The sequence below is a fragment of the Bos grunniens genome, chromosome 11, assembly GCF_055505025.1.
Source record: "Bos grunniens cultivar Pamir isolate PY7600 chromosome 11, Bosgru_T2T1.0, whole genome shotgun sequence".
Lineage (NCBI taxonomy): Eukaryota > Metazoa > Chordata > Mammalia > Artiodactyla > Bovidae > Bos > Bos grunniens.
In genome coordinates this window covers 76,021,940-76,035,525 of record NC_141175.1, presented here as the reverse complement: position 1 = coordinate 76,035,525, position 13,586 = coordinate 76,021,940, and the positions used below count along the sequence as shown (strand labels likewise).

General features: G+C 41.9%; 1 protein-coding gene across 7 annotated transcripts in view; it reads left to right on the top strand.

Moving 5' to 3' along the window:
- LOC147363332 (uncharacterized) overlaps positions 1-13,586 on the top strand; it is a 791,043-nt gene that overhangs the window by 549,503 nt on the left and 227,954 nt on the right. For 6 of the 7 annotated variants that reach the window (XM_086327063.1, XM_086327061.1, XM_086327062.1 and 3 more), the window contains exon 6: positions 7,639-7,781. In XM_086327063.1, the coding sequence (XP_086183189.1) occupies positions 7,639-7,713 (75 nt within the window). In that variant the 3' untranslated portion in view covers positions 7,714-7,781. The other variant, XR_015136994.1, reaches the window with a different exon arrangement.

Below are 13,586 nucleotides of genomic sequence, written 5' to 3'. Positions count from 1 at the left end.
CCCAGGGAGGTCTCCTGGGTTATCTTTTTTATTGCTGATTTTAAGAATTGGTTGGCTCTTTCTAATTTTGCTGACGACTGAGGCCTCCAGGCACAATGGAGATAATAAATAATGTCCAATGCTTTAGAGACCCCTTGGGTGAACTTAGAAGTAAATGATGTCCCATTGTCACTTTATAATGACCTGGGCAGACCAAATCTCAGAATGATTTCATGGAGCAGTTTTTTTTTTTTTTTTTTTTTTTACCACATCCTCAGCCTTCTCAGTCTGGGTGGGAAAGCCTTTAATCCGTCCTGTGAATGTATCTATCATGACTAATAGGTATTTATACTCTTGAGAAACTGGCATCTGGGTGAAGTTCATCCGCCAGTCCTCTCCTGGGTAGGTCCCACATCATTGGACAGGCTGGCCAGCTTGGGTCTTCGAGCTCCTTGGGGGTTGTTTAATTGGCATGTGGGACAAGAGGAGACCACTTGCCTTATAGTCGTTTGGAGGCCTATTCCTCTGAATGACCTTTCTAGTAATCTTTGGAGGGCCTTTTCCCCTAAATGAGTAGTGGCATGTAAGGAGTTAACCAACTTCCATTGGAGGTTCCCAGGCAGAAAAAGGAGTCCCTCCTTTTGAAACCACCCCGTATGATCTTCTTAAAAGCCCTCACTCTTAGCTTTAAGAGTCTCACCTTCAGTATATGAAGGGGTTGCTGGCAAATTAATCTGTGGAGCTATGGTGGCAATTCCTTTTAGGTCATTGTTCTGTAATGCTGCTCTCTTAGCTACCTGATCAGCTGCTTTGTTCCCTTGTGCCACTTCTGTGCTCCCTTTTTGGTGTCTTTTACAGTGGGAGACTGAAACCTCAGTGGGCAGATGGACTGCCTCCAAGAGTCTAAGGATGATCATCATATTTGATTGGGGACCCTTGGGTGGTCAAGTGGCCTCTTTCTTTCCAAATAGCAGCATGTGCATGTAGCACCAGAAAGGCATACTTGGAGTCAGTGTAAATGGCTATTCCTTCTCCTTTCCCAGCTCTAAAGCTCAAGTCAGGGCTATGAGCTCAGCTAATTGGGCTGAAGTACCTGGTGGCAGAGGCTTAGCCTCTATGGTCTCAAAATTGAGCATATCCGGTTCTTCTTTTTCCATCCAAGACAAAGCTGCTTCCATCAGTGTACCAGATTTTCTCAGGATCGGTCAGAGGATCTTTTGACAATCCCTCTTGGGGTTTTGTCCAGTTGTCCAAGGTTTCTAGGCATGAGTGAAAAGGGAGAGAGCCCTCAGGGGTAGGCAAGAGGGTGGCTGGGTTAAGAACCTCACAAGAGGATATAGTGAGGCCTGGATTTTACATCAGCACTACTTGATAATCTGAGGATTCTTTGATCAGACATCCATAAATGACCACTCTCATTTAGGAATTGTTTCACTTGGTGACTGGTAAAAATATTTAGTTTGCCCCCAAAAGAGAGTTTTAAAGTATCTTCTATCAGGATTGCAAGAGCTGCCAGATTTCGAAGGGAGGGAGGCCAGCCTCAGGCAGTTGGGTTGAGCTTCTTGGATAAGTAAGCTACAGGCTCCGGCTCAGATCCCATGAGTTAACACTCCCAAGGCTATTCCTTCTCTTTCGTGGACATAAAGTTGGAATGCTTTTTCTGGGTCTGGCAACCTCAAGGCAGGTGCTTGAGTTAAGGCTTGTTTTAGTGTAGCCTCTGCCTTCTTTTGAGGAGTTCCCCACATCACTGGGATTGAATCATCCCGTCCCTTTAAGTTTTCATATAAGGGCTGGGCAATTAGACCATAGTTGGATATCCAGACTCTACAATACCCAGTTATCCTCAGGAAAGCTTGCAATTGTTTTCGAGTCATGGGGGAGGGCAACTGGAGGATTCCTTGTACGCAATCAGAGGACAGCCTCCTGGACCTGTGAGTAATCTGAACTCCCAGGTAAGTGACCTTTGTCTTGACCATCTATGCCTTAGCATGGGAGATTTTATATCCCCACTCTGTCAAAAAATTTAGAGCCTGAATTGCATATTCTTGGGCAATCTGGAGATTGCTCAACTTTTCTCATCTGGAGAGCAGATTAGTAGGTCATCTATGCATTGTAATATCATCCCATTAGGTCCCAGGTCCAGATCTAGGAGATCCTGGCTAAGAGCCTGTCCAAACAGGTGGGGGCTATCTCTGAACCCCAGGTAATAGTGTCCAAGTTATCTGTTGGTGTTTTTCTCCTGGAGCCTCTCACTCAAAGGCAAAAAGATATTGGGATTCTTTAGCCAGTGGTATGCAAAAAAATGCATCTTTGAGATCCAAGATTGTAAACCACTTGGCACTGGGTGGGATTTCTCCCAAGATTACATAGGGATTGGGTACTGTGGGATGGAGGGGGACTGCAGCTTCATTTATGATCCAGAGACCTTGAACCATTCTCCAGGTTCCATCCTTTTCTTTTACTGAGAGGATCGGGGTGTTACATGGCAAATTGGTGGGGACCAATAGTCCACAAGCAAGGAATTTATTTATTAGAGGCTGTAGTCCCTCCTGAGCCTCTCTTCTGAGGGGATATTATTTCTGGTTAGGAAACCAAATTGGATCTTGGAGGAAAATGATGACCAGTTCAGCTTGGTGGGCTCATCCAGGAGTCCCCTGGTCCCACACCTGGGGGTTAATTTTGTCCTCCCATAGGTTTTGGTCCCTCTCTATTAGAGAAGGTGTAATGGGTTCTTCAGTAGTAACCAGAAGCTGTAGGGCTCTAGGGGCTGGAAAGCTTCCCATCACAAGGTGGTTCCCAGTTTAGTGAGTCTCTCTCTTCCCAACAAGGGAGTAGGTCACTCAGGGACCACCAGAAACTGGTGGGAAAATATTTGTCCATCTCAGCAACAAAGAAGTGCTCAGGTGAATCTTTTAGTAGTTGTTTTTCCTGTAGCACCCAAAATGGTACAGGTTTGGGAGGAGAAGGCTCTGGAGTAGGAGGTCAGGACACAGTAGGTATTCCCTGTGTCAACCAAGAAATTCTCAGAACTATCTGCCACATCCAGTTGCACTCTTGGCTCCAGCCCCGTGATGGTTAACTGTGACAGGCAGGCTGGCTGGAGCAGGCCACTTCAGCCCTGTTAACCATCCTGAGGGAAGGCTTGGCACTTGACCTTGAGGCTCTTGGGTCCCGAGGGCAGAGTGCTGCCCCGTGTCCCAGTTGATGGCATTTGTAGCAAGCCATTTTAGGAGACTTGTCATGGTTTGGACACTCTTTGGCCCAATGCCCCACCTGTCTACAGATTAGGCATTTGCCTCATGCCTTGTCCTTCTAGGACTCGGGGTTTGCCATAGGGCTTCCCTGGATGGTGCCCAGGATCTGGGCATCCCTTGTCTCTTTCCTTTTCTCCCTCTCCTGGGCCTCGACCTCCCTCTCCTGTTCTCTGTTATAAAAGGTATTGGTGCTGGCTGGACCATCTCATCTAAAGAGGCAGCAGGGTCCTGCTGCTGTAGCTGTTATAACTTTATCTTGATGTCTGATGCACATTGGGACAGGAATTCGTCTTTTAAAATCACCTGTCCCTTGTAAGAGTCTAAGTCCAGATTGGTAAACTTTTGGAGGACCTCTTTTAGCCTTTCCAGAAAGGCAATGGTGTTCTCGTTGGACTCCTGAGTTATTGCTGAGACTAGGCACAGTCCCACAAGTAATAGGCTTCCTTCTATTTCCATGGGTGGGCTTCCTTAGGGTTGAGTCTTCCTGAAGCTTATCCTACCCAGTACTGTTGCAACCTGAGAGCCAGGCGTCCCCGGGTCAGGGTGCAGATCCCCAGGCCAGCTGAGGCGTGACAGCCTCCTGGAGATTGAATTTCCAGGCAGGTCGAGGCATGTCAGCCTCCTGAGAATTGGGTCCCTGGGCAGGTCAAGGTGTGATGACCTCCTGGGACCCCCAAAGTGGAGTTGGGCATCCCCAAGGTCTCCAGCATGACCAGTGCTGGGTAGGATTGCTGCTGCTGCTGCTAAGTCACTTCAGTCGTGTCTGACTCTGTGCGACCCCATAGACGGCAGCACACCAGGCTCCTCCATTCATAGGATTTTCCAGGCAAGAGTACTGGAGTGGGGTGCCATTGCCTTCTCCGTGGGCAGGATTAAGGGGTTGTAATTTTAACTCATTGCCAGTTTGTTCACCGCAAATGGGAATAAATATCATGATGTAAAGCAATCCAAGCCTGTGCCCTGAGACTGGGAACCTGGTGAAAAAGTTATAAACCTTATCCTCTTACTGCTTTAAGAGATTGTAAGTCACTGATTTCCTCCCCTAGTCCTGCATAAGAGCAGGTTAGGGTGTCTGGAATGGTAAACATTTCATTGTCATAGACCCATTTTATGTAATAACAGAAGTAATGACAAAGGAGTGGGTTATCTGGCCCTGTTAGGGGCATTAAAGTATTTTAATAATAGGCTGGGTGGAGCAATGTTGCCTACAAGGGGGCAGGGTCCTGGTTGTAGGAGTTAGTAATTGGCTTAAGAACAAATTGGTAAGAGGCAACAGACCGGATGTTCCGTAAAAGTGGAGAGGAGATTTGATCCAGGGGTATGTTTGTAACTTTAGGAGAAGAGTGGTAAGGATTTGGGCCCAAATGGTCTGCAGGGCTGACTCCCAAAGTGGCAAATATTATCCCTGGAAGCCCAATTGTCTTTGAAGGGATGCCCAACAGATGGACTTCTAGCAGGCATCGTGTGCCTGTCACCTGCCCTAGCAGGTCCACTGAGAGATGCTGTTGTTGCACATGTAGGAAACATGGAAGACGAAGGCCTGAATATCTGGAGGGACTGGATATTATATAGTATTTCCCTCCCAAGGGCCAGTTATTTTCTGGTTGTCCCTTCAGAAGATTGTAGAGGCAACATTGTGGGCCCAGATGGGGCTCAGGAAAAGAGCATGAAACAGGAGGGAAGGGGGCAGGGCACAATTTTGGAAAGAATGACATAGCACAAGGGCATAACATAAACCGATTAAAATCAATTGGGTCTAAGATGACAAGTCAAATTCAAGTAAACCTTAATCCTCAATCTGCAAGCTAAATGACACACCCCGAGGTGACAGGACAGCTCCAAGCCACTGTCAAAAGATGGAGGAGTAGGTGGTTCCCCAATCCTGGGGATGATCCTCCCACTCATTAGCATATGAATTCACCCCACTCGAAAAACCTAGCCAGACCACATTCCATGGCCTAAGCACTTGCCCTCTGCAATGGCCTATACCCTGTAGAGTGTGTTTCTCTCTGAATCCTAACAAATCAACCTCTTGCCTATCACTGTGTCTCTAACTGAATTTTTGCAATGAGACATCAGAGCCTGAGCTTCATTAGGTCCTGAAGCCAGGCATCATGGGTTTTGGCTGAGCTCAAGTCCCGAGAGAGAGGAGCTGAAGGACAGGAGGAAAAAGCAGTGGGAAATACGTGCCAAGGAATCCCCTTCATAGCCTGCTGGAAAGTCTGCTAAATACCTGACCTGTGCTCACAGTTTTCATTGGCCTGATCCTTGGCACAAAGAAGATTAAGGACAGAAGAACCCCCACCAGCTTGGGTAACAGGTACTGGGGCTCAGCAGATAGTGCCTTTGGGACATAACAAGGAGTAGCCTTTCCAGAGTCCCTCAGTTTCACCCACTGCCACTCGCCTGTTTGCTGGGGATCAAGGAAACAAGAAATGAGAGATTGTAAAGGAATTAAGATTTTGTTAGGCATATGTCCCTCCAGCCATAGGAGTGAGGACCTCCTACATTAACCGGATGTCTTCTGGAATCTGAGACTGAGCCACATGAGCTTTCTGCTGAGTTTGTTTTCCACTGTCCCAGTTTCCAGCATGCTGGGCTTCTTGTCACTTCCCCTGCACTTGGTTTTCTTTGCATTCAGCTCCCACCATGGGAGCTTTCACCAAACTGGGCTCCTACTGTGCTTGGCCTCCTCCTTGAGCAGGCCGTGCCAAGGTTGTTTCAGCGACGTTAAATCAGAGTTACGGCACCATAGATGTTGAGGGAGTGTGTAATATCCTCGGTTCTATCTCAAAACAACAAAAATTTGAAGTGACGGACCAGTATTAAAGCCCTCAGACAGACTGTGTCACAGCTCTTGGACAGATCAATGTTACAGCTGCGCTTTACAGCTCAGTTTTATTTAGAAAATAAAGGAAAATACATCCTCAAGATGTGAGGGCATGCTGACCCAAAAGACATGGAGAGAAGGGAGAGAGAGAGTGCGTGAGAAAGAGAGCGAGAGACCCCCAGCCCTTGGCTCCTCTTTTTATGTTTTTTGTTTTTTTCCGCTCCCTCTGGGCCTGCCCTGTGTAAATTGGGCTAGCTGTTTGTTCTACCTGAGGTCCTCACTGAGGTCCTCAGACTTTGTTTTGTTCTATTGTTGCGGGCTTTTCCCTTCCTTGTCTTTTAGCCACCGTCATTCCGGACTCCTTTTTCCTCTTCTACCTGCCTAACAGAACCATACCCAGAGAGCTGAGAGTAAATAGAATTGGTTGAAATAGATATTAGTTTTTAAAATAAAATATATTCAAATAAACCATGAATTAGAAAAACTGTAAAACTGGTGAATAAATTGAAGGACTGGTTCTTTATGAAGAACAATATTGTAGATAAACCTTTTGCAAAGATAATTGAAAAAAAGGAGATGAATTTTTAAAAATACTAGAATGAGGAAATGGATATAAATCAGATACAAAAGGACTTCTATGAAAATAAGATACCATCTGCTCAACCAGGAACAAATCAGATTATAAAACTGCAATAATAAAATGGAGACAAATTGGCACAAGGATAAACTTATGGACTAATAAAATTGGGGAAAATATCCATAAAGAAGTCTAGATACCAATATAAATTTAATACTTTATAAAGATGGCAATTCAAATCAATTAGAAAAATTATTCAATAACTAACGTCAAGCAACTGACTGATAAGTTAGGAGAAAGTTAGATATTTTTTCTCACACCATACACTGTGTAGGGACATAAGTAAAATCTTAAGAAAAATTTTAAATTGTTAAAAAAAATTATAGTTAAGTATACATTCTTGGTATGGCAAAAAGGCATTCTGAAAATGACTCAAATTCTACAATCAGCCACTTTATTTTAAACTTAAAAATTATTAATTTTAATAATAAAAAAATAAAACTTTAATTTTATTAAAACAAGGAGACAAAAAGCCAATGAAATGTATTTAGAAAACAGCAGAATAAAAACTGCTTTGTATAAATGGTTAAGGAAGTAAAATCCATTCATAGCCTCTACTTTTTAGTAGCTAAAAATCTAAACTATGTGGCATTGACATGGTATACTTACACACATAAATACATACACATTTGTATTTGAATGTGTTTTTGGATATGTGTGTGTGTATATGTGAGTGCATGGATACAAGCATGGACATATAATATATACACACATACAAATATCTCTAAGAGTTTTTATTTACAGCCAAAAAAAAAAAAAGATTTGAGGAATGTTTAAAAGGATACCAGTTTAATCTCAAATTCCCTAGGAAGCTTGAGCAATAAAAGGTCTGAATTCAAGTACTATGTGGTACAAATCATACTTAGGAGGCTTCTTCACTGTCACGGTTACCAAGCCTCTCAGATCAAACAGAACTCAGTTGGGTCCTTTCATTGCAGGTGCTGCTTGTGAAAATTAAACGAGACCAGGTCTGCGAGAGCCGAGCAGAAATTTCACTGCTGATCAAGGAATAAACAAAGAAGGGCTTACACTCTAAAGACTCCTTCTCCCCGAGGGAAGGGAGGCCAGAAACTTTTAAGAGGTAAGAGATAGGTGCAGCCATCAGAATTCCGGGAAAGGGGCGGCAATTTCTAGAATAGTTGGAGCATGCACTTTGGGCTTCTCTGCCAGGGGACTAATTAGAGGGAGGTCTTAGTGTGGTAATAAGGCAAAGACCTTCCCACACTTTTGGTCTCATCTGCGTAGGCACTACCTTCCTGGTCAGGCTGCTTCCTTGGCCTGTTGGGTTCTGGGTGGTTCTGCAGTTTTGCATTCGTGGCATCTGCCTTAATTTCTATTACACAAAAACAGTCGTGGGCATAGTCTAATGGACTGTGGTGCAGAAAAAAAGAAGGTAGGTTAGTCTGTGTAGAAGAGTGGATCTCTTCCCGCTGACTGCCTTATGGCCTCTGGAAATGTTCTCACTGCCTCTGCTGAAAAGGCTTCACCTCTGTCCTTGCTTCTTTGCATCACTTTGGATGAGCCAAACTTGCATTTTGGATCCTTGACCTGGCTACAAGGTAAGTGAAACAGCTACTTGATTGTAGCTTCTGTAGTGAGAGGCAGCCACGACAGTGACTCCTCGGTCAAAAACAGGAAGAACTGTGGATTTGCAGGCTTGCATGTGAGAGTGCTGTGAGTGTGTTTATGTCTCTTTGCTTAGGTAGCATTTGATATTGTTTTTCTAAGTGTAAATCATATTGTCAATAACTTTGGGTTTAAAGTATGTTACACAGTGGTTAGCGAAGTATTTTGGTGTATACACCAATACATAATTGTGTTGCATGCAAAAGATTTTTCCGTCGCTCAAGAATGTGTAGTCTGGGAGATAAAGCTAGCTTATGTGAAAAACATCTAAGGAATACTGTAAGACAGCCTATATTGTTTTGCAGTCATTGATTCAATTGACGATTGCTGGTGGAAATAGAGTGATTTAAGTGATTCAAAGAACTGAGAAGGCTTCATAGAAAAAGTACTATCTTCAAATGGATTTTGAAAGATGGATAATATTTATTACATATTGTCTACAAGTCAGTGTGTTGACAAATATGCTTGCACTAGTAATTATGAGTATATGTTCATCCAAGTCAAGATGCACTTGATTAGTGAGTTGGTTAGTAAACTGTGTTTAGCTCATTTCTTGGGTAGATTCAATTTTTCTCAAATAATCCACTGATTTTTGAACTAAAATAACTCCAGTTACTTATAAATAAACTTTTAATGAGGTAAGTGTACATAAAGGGTAGTGTACAAGTTACATGTATACATCTTGTTAAATGTTTATGAAGTAAACAGACCAGCACACAGATTAGGAAACATACAATTTTCAGTTTCCTAAAAACCCCAGTTGTGTCTTCTAATCACTGCCTTCACAAAGCTAAAGGGTATCTTGATATCTCTTGCCATTAATGTGTTAAAATGTTAATGAATCACACTTGAGTCTGCATCTCCCACCCCCCTCACCTGCCCGGGCATAGTAAAGCCAATCTACTGACACCTGCTTGCCATGAAGGACCCTGCAGTGTTTATTGCAGGGGAGTTCCAGGCAGCAGGTGCTCAAAACAACTGAATTCCCCCATAGCTTTCAGCCAAGCAATTTTAAAAGAACAATGAGGGAGGGGAGTTGTAGGGTGTGTGATCAATTGGAGGCACAGTTGTCTGATTGGTTGATGGTAAAGTAACAGGGCAGAGTCACAGGGATTAACATGATCAATCCTCAGGCTCCAATAGGTTGCCTTATGGTGGTCAAGTAGTTACCTTCTTCCATTTGGTGGGGGTTTTAGCATCTGTAAAATATTTCAGGAAATGTGCTTCAGATACTGTTATCTAAATACTTCAGGGAGAAACTAAAGCAGAGGGCCTGGAGAGGGGGAGGGCTGTATCCCAGGATGACTTTATAGGGTTCTGCTCATTTGCAAAAACACCTTCGCATATGCTTTTGAGCACTGGTATATCCTTAACTTTTTTGGTGAAATTAGCTGTCCAAATATTTTGGCCATATTTTAATTTGGTGGCCTCTTGTCATTGCTTTATCATTCTTTCTATATTCTGAATGAGTTCACCTTCTATTATTTGTGTTAGAACTATTTTCTACTTTTTACTTACCTTTTCACTCTCTTGTGTTTTTTGATTAACAAAGGTTCAGTTTTAACGAGGTCCAGTTTATCAGTTTTTCCTTTATGTATGGCTGGTGCTTTTATGTGTGTGTGTTCTGATTAAAACATATGGATGTCCTATTGACCAAGCATTGATGATTGATAAAAACAATCTCACCAATGCACTATAGTGGAATTTTTTCACACACAAAAAAATGACTGAATTTTTGTGGGTCTCATTTTAGTCTTTCTATTCTGTTCAGGTGGTCAGTTTTGTAGACGACAATTAATCAGTTGGCCTAAGAAAGAAATGGAAAATTCTGAGTCAGATTTGAGGATTGTAACCCAGGAAGAGTATCTTAGAAAGTTCTGAGAACTGTTCCACTCTTAGAAGTCAAGGCACGGTTATATGAGTTTTTTTTTAAATAGATGACTGTACATTAAACTGTATTATTGACAGCTTACACAATCCAGATCTAAGTGTCATCATGGCCAATTACAAGATCAAGAGAGAATTATCTTTTAAGGAATTCATGTTGATGCTAGAGAATGTTGTTCCTTATGTTGCTCTTAATGGTTGAACATATTTTTACTGATGGGGGAGGTTTGGTGGATGTCTAATACAGATATATACACAAAGCACAGTATGGGGGAGAGAGGAGGCCAAAGGGCATAGACAAAATTTTATGCTTAAATTTTTCAATCTTGCCGTAAAATATACCATTTCACGATTTGCATGTTCTTGCTCGTATAGAAACCTGCTAGCCTCTTTAGATGGCAAAGGATGATAAAGAATCAATTTCCATGCAAAAATCAAGTCCAGGGTGCTCCCAGGGAACATAATGTAAAGATAACTACAAACGGTGGTTGTAAAATCATTATTTCCCTTTTCTCCTCTAATCTGCTCAGCTCAGTCAGTCAGTTCAGTCGCTCAGTCGTGTACAACTCTTTGCGACCCCATGGACTGCAGCGTGCCAGGCATCCCTGTCCATCAGCAACTCCTGGAGTTCACTCAGACTCATGTCCATTGAGTCGGTGATGCCATCCAACCATCTCATCCTCTGTCGTCCCCTTCTCCTCCTGCCTTCAATCTTTCCCAGCATTGGGGTCTTTTCCAATGAGTCAGTTCTTTGCATCAGGTGGCCAAAGTAATGGAGTTTCAGCTTCAGGATCAGTCCTTCCCAAGAATATTCAGAAATGATTTCCTTTAGGAAATCCAATCTGTTATTAAATACCTATTAAGTCCATACTATTTTCTTCATTCTTATTGCCATCACTGATTTGCCCAGGTTAGTTCATGCCTAGGTTATTTCAGTCATCTACTTTTTCTCCCTGCCTCTCCCACTGTTAAAAAATAATCATTCCCTGTTTTAGTCCTTCTAATTACTTCCTTTCTTACAAAGTGTGGCCCAGTTTCTGAATATGAGAGGCAGGGCCATTGCCTCCCCCACTATTTTATCTCTTTCCTGTCTTGCATTTATCTTACAGCAAAGTCCGTAATAGTTACCCAAACCTTAAGGTTTCATTCCACTTATCTGTGTCTTTACGCCTCTGTGAGGAATTTTCCACTCACCTTCTGACAAGCTCTTATTCTTAAAGCTCCAGCTCATTATAAATTCTATATGAAGCTATTTCTCACTTGTTCCTGACAGAAGTTAATCATTCACTTCTATTTATTGGGTGAAGACTGATATTATTTCTACTGTATCATATCCATCTTCGTATCCCAAATATCTGGCAGAGATTAGATGCTTAATAAATATTGGTTGAATTGAATCAAATTGATGAATTTTGATTTTCCCCTTACATTACTCATGCCCTTCTACACACACAAACACACAAAAGCCAAATGGAGTTAAATATTAAATACTAAAGCTTAGACACAGTACAAGATAGAACTGAATATTAAACTTCAGTATTTAGAAAGTGTAGGAAAAAATCACATCAAGAGAGTGTCTATTTTTAAAATATTTACTATAAAATTTTTTATAAACCTTTTTAAAGGGAGCATGTTGAATTTTTACATACCCATCAAGATCTTATATTTGTTTTGTCTATCTCTCCTTTACATTTTTTTCCATTTCTGAGGCGTCTAAAAGCAAATCAATGGTGGCAGGTCATTTCACTTGTACCTCTATCAGTATATATTGTTTTAAATGTAAATGTTTTCTTGCAAAACCAAACTGTCATTATCACATCTGACAAAATAAACAGTTGTTTTTAAGTGTCACTTAATATTCAGTCTATAATCAAATTTCCATGGTTATCTCAAAGATGTTTTATTATAGTTGTTCTACTCATTGCTTCTGTGCCGTGTCTCTTGAATTTTTTGATTGATTGTCTCTGCAGCCCTCCCTCTTCTCCCTTTCTTCCCCTCATGTTCTGAAGTTGTGCAAAAGCAGGTTCGTGGTCCTAAAGAATATTCCACGTTCTGAGTTTGTTTATTCACTTTTTTTTCAGTGTCATTTAACCAACTTTTATTTATCTCTTATAAATGAAGTTAGCTGTGAATCTGGATGAGGTTTAGGTTCAGGGTTTTTATTTCTTTTGCCACAGCATTTTATAGGTAAAGCTGTGTGTCACGTTATGTCACATTTCAGGGCCACAACGACTGCTTGTTTCATCTTCAGTGATGCTAAGACTCATCAGTGGATACAAGTCCTGGCAGTCCAACCCAATTAGTATGAAACATCTCATAACTTTTAATCTACTGTTTTCATTAATTTATAGTCATTGCCCAAATCCATTATTTATTTCATTAGGAGTTGTGAAAAAAAAAAAAAAGACTGCCTATTCTTTCAATGCTTCTACATTTCTAGCTGGAATTCTTCAGTGAAGGACTTTTTTCCATCACCTAGAGATATCTGATTATCTTGAAATATATTGAACACAGGGAAGACAGGCTGATGTCCTTCTTCTTAAAGGGCCAGTTTTCAGAGTTATTGCCTTAGTTATTTCCAATGATGTTCAATAAGGCATTTTGTTGAATTCATTGGACTTAATATAGTCAGTATGTTCTAATTAGCTATATTCACTCAGGTTGCTTTTCCTGGGACTTCCCTGTGATCCAGTAGTTATGACTCTGCTCCTCTAGTGCAGAGGGGCACGAATTTGATTCCCAGTCGGGGAACTAAGATCCCACGTGGCAGCCAAAAAATGAAATAAAGTGGTGTAGCGTAAAACAACATCAACAACAAACTGCTTTTCCTTTAACCAAAGGGGGCCTCTGAGTTTGTCTCTCTTTTTTTTCTTTTTCTTTTTGCATTAACCCGTTATTCTTGAGAACGTCCTTGCTTTCTGGCATAGGATGTGCTTGCTTGTGCTCAATTGCTTCAGTTGTGTCCCACTCTGTGTGATCCCATGGGCTGTAGCCCACCAGGCTCCTCTGTCCGTGGGATTCTCCAAGGCAAGAATACTGGAGTGTGTTGCCATGCCCTCCTCCAGGGGATCCTGACCTAGGGATGAATCCGTGGTATCTCCTGCATCTTCTGCATTGGTGGTGGATTCTTTACCACTGAGCCATCCATGAAGCCCTCTGGAACAGGATATCTCAGCCTAATTCTATATATTTCCAGCTCTAGACTTGGAATCAGCTAGTCCTTCAAGGATCTCTGGGTGTCAGGTTATTCATTGCTAATGTGTTATCATTTATTACAGGCATGTTCAGTTGACATAGCTAGAAAATACAGTTTTAAAATGACAAAATAATCAAGAGTCCATACTCATATGTAACATTACAGTATTTTTACTTA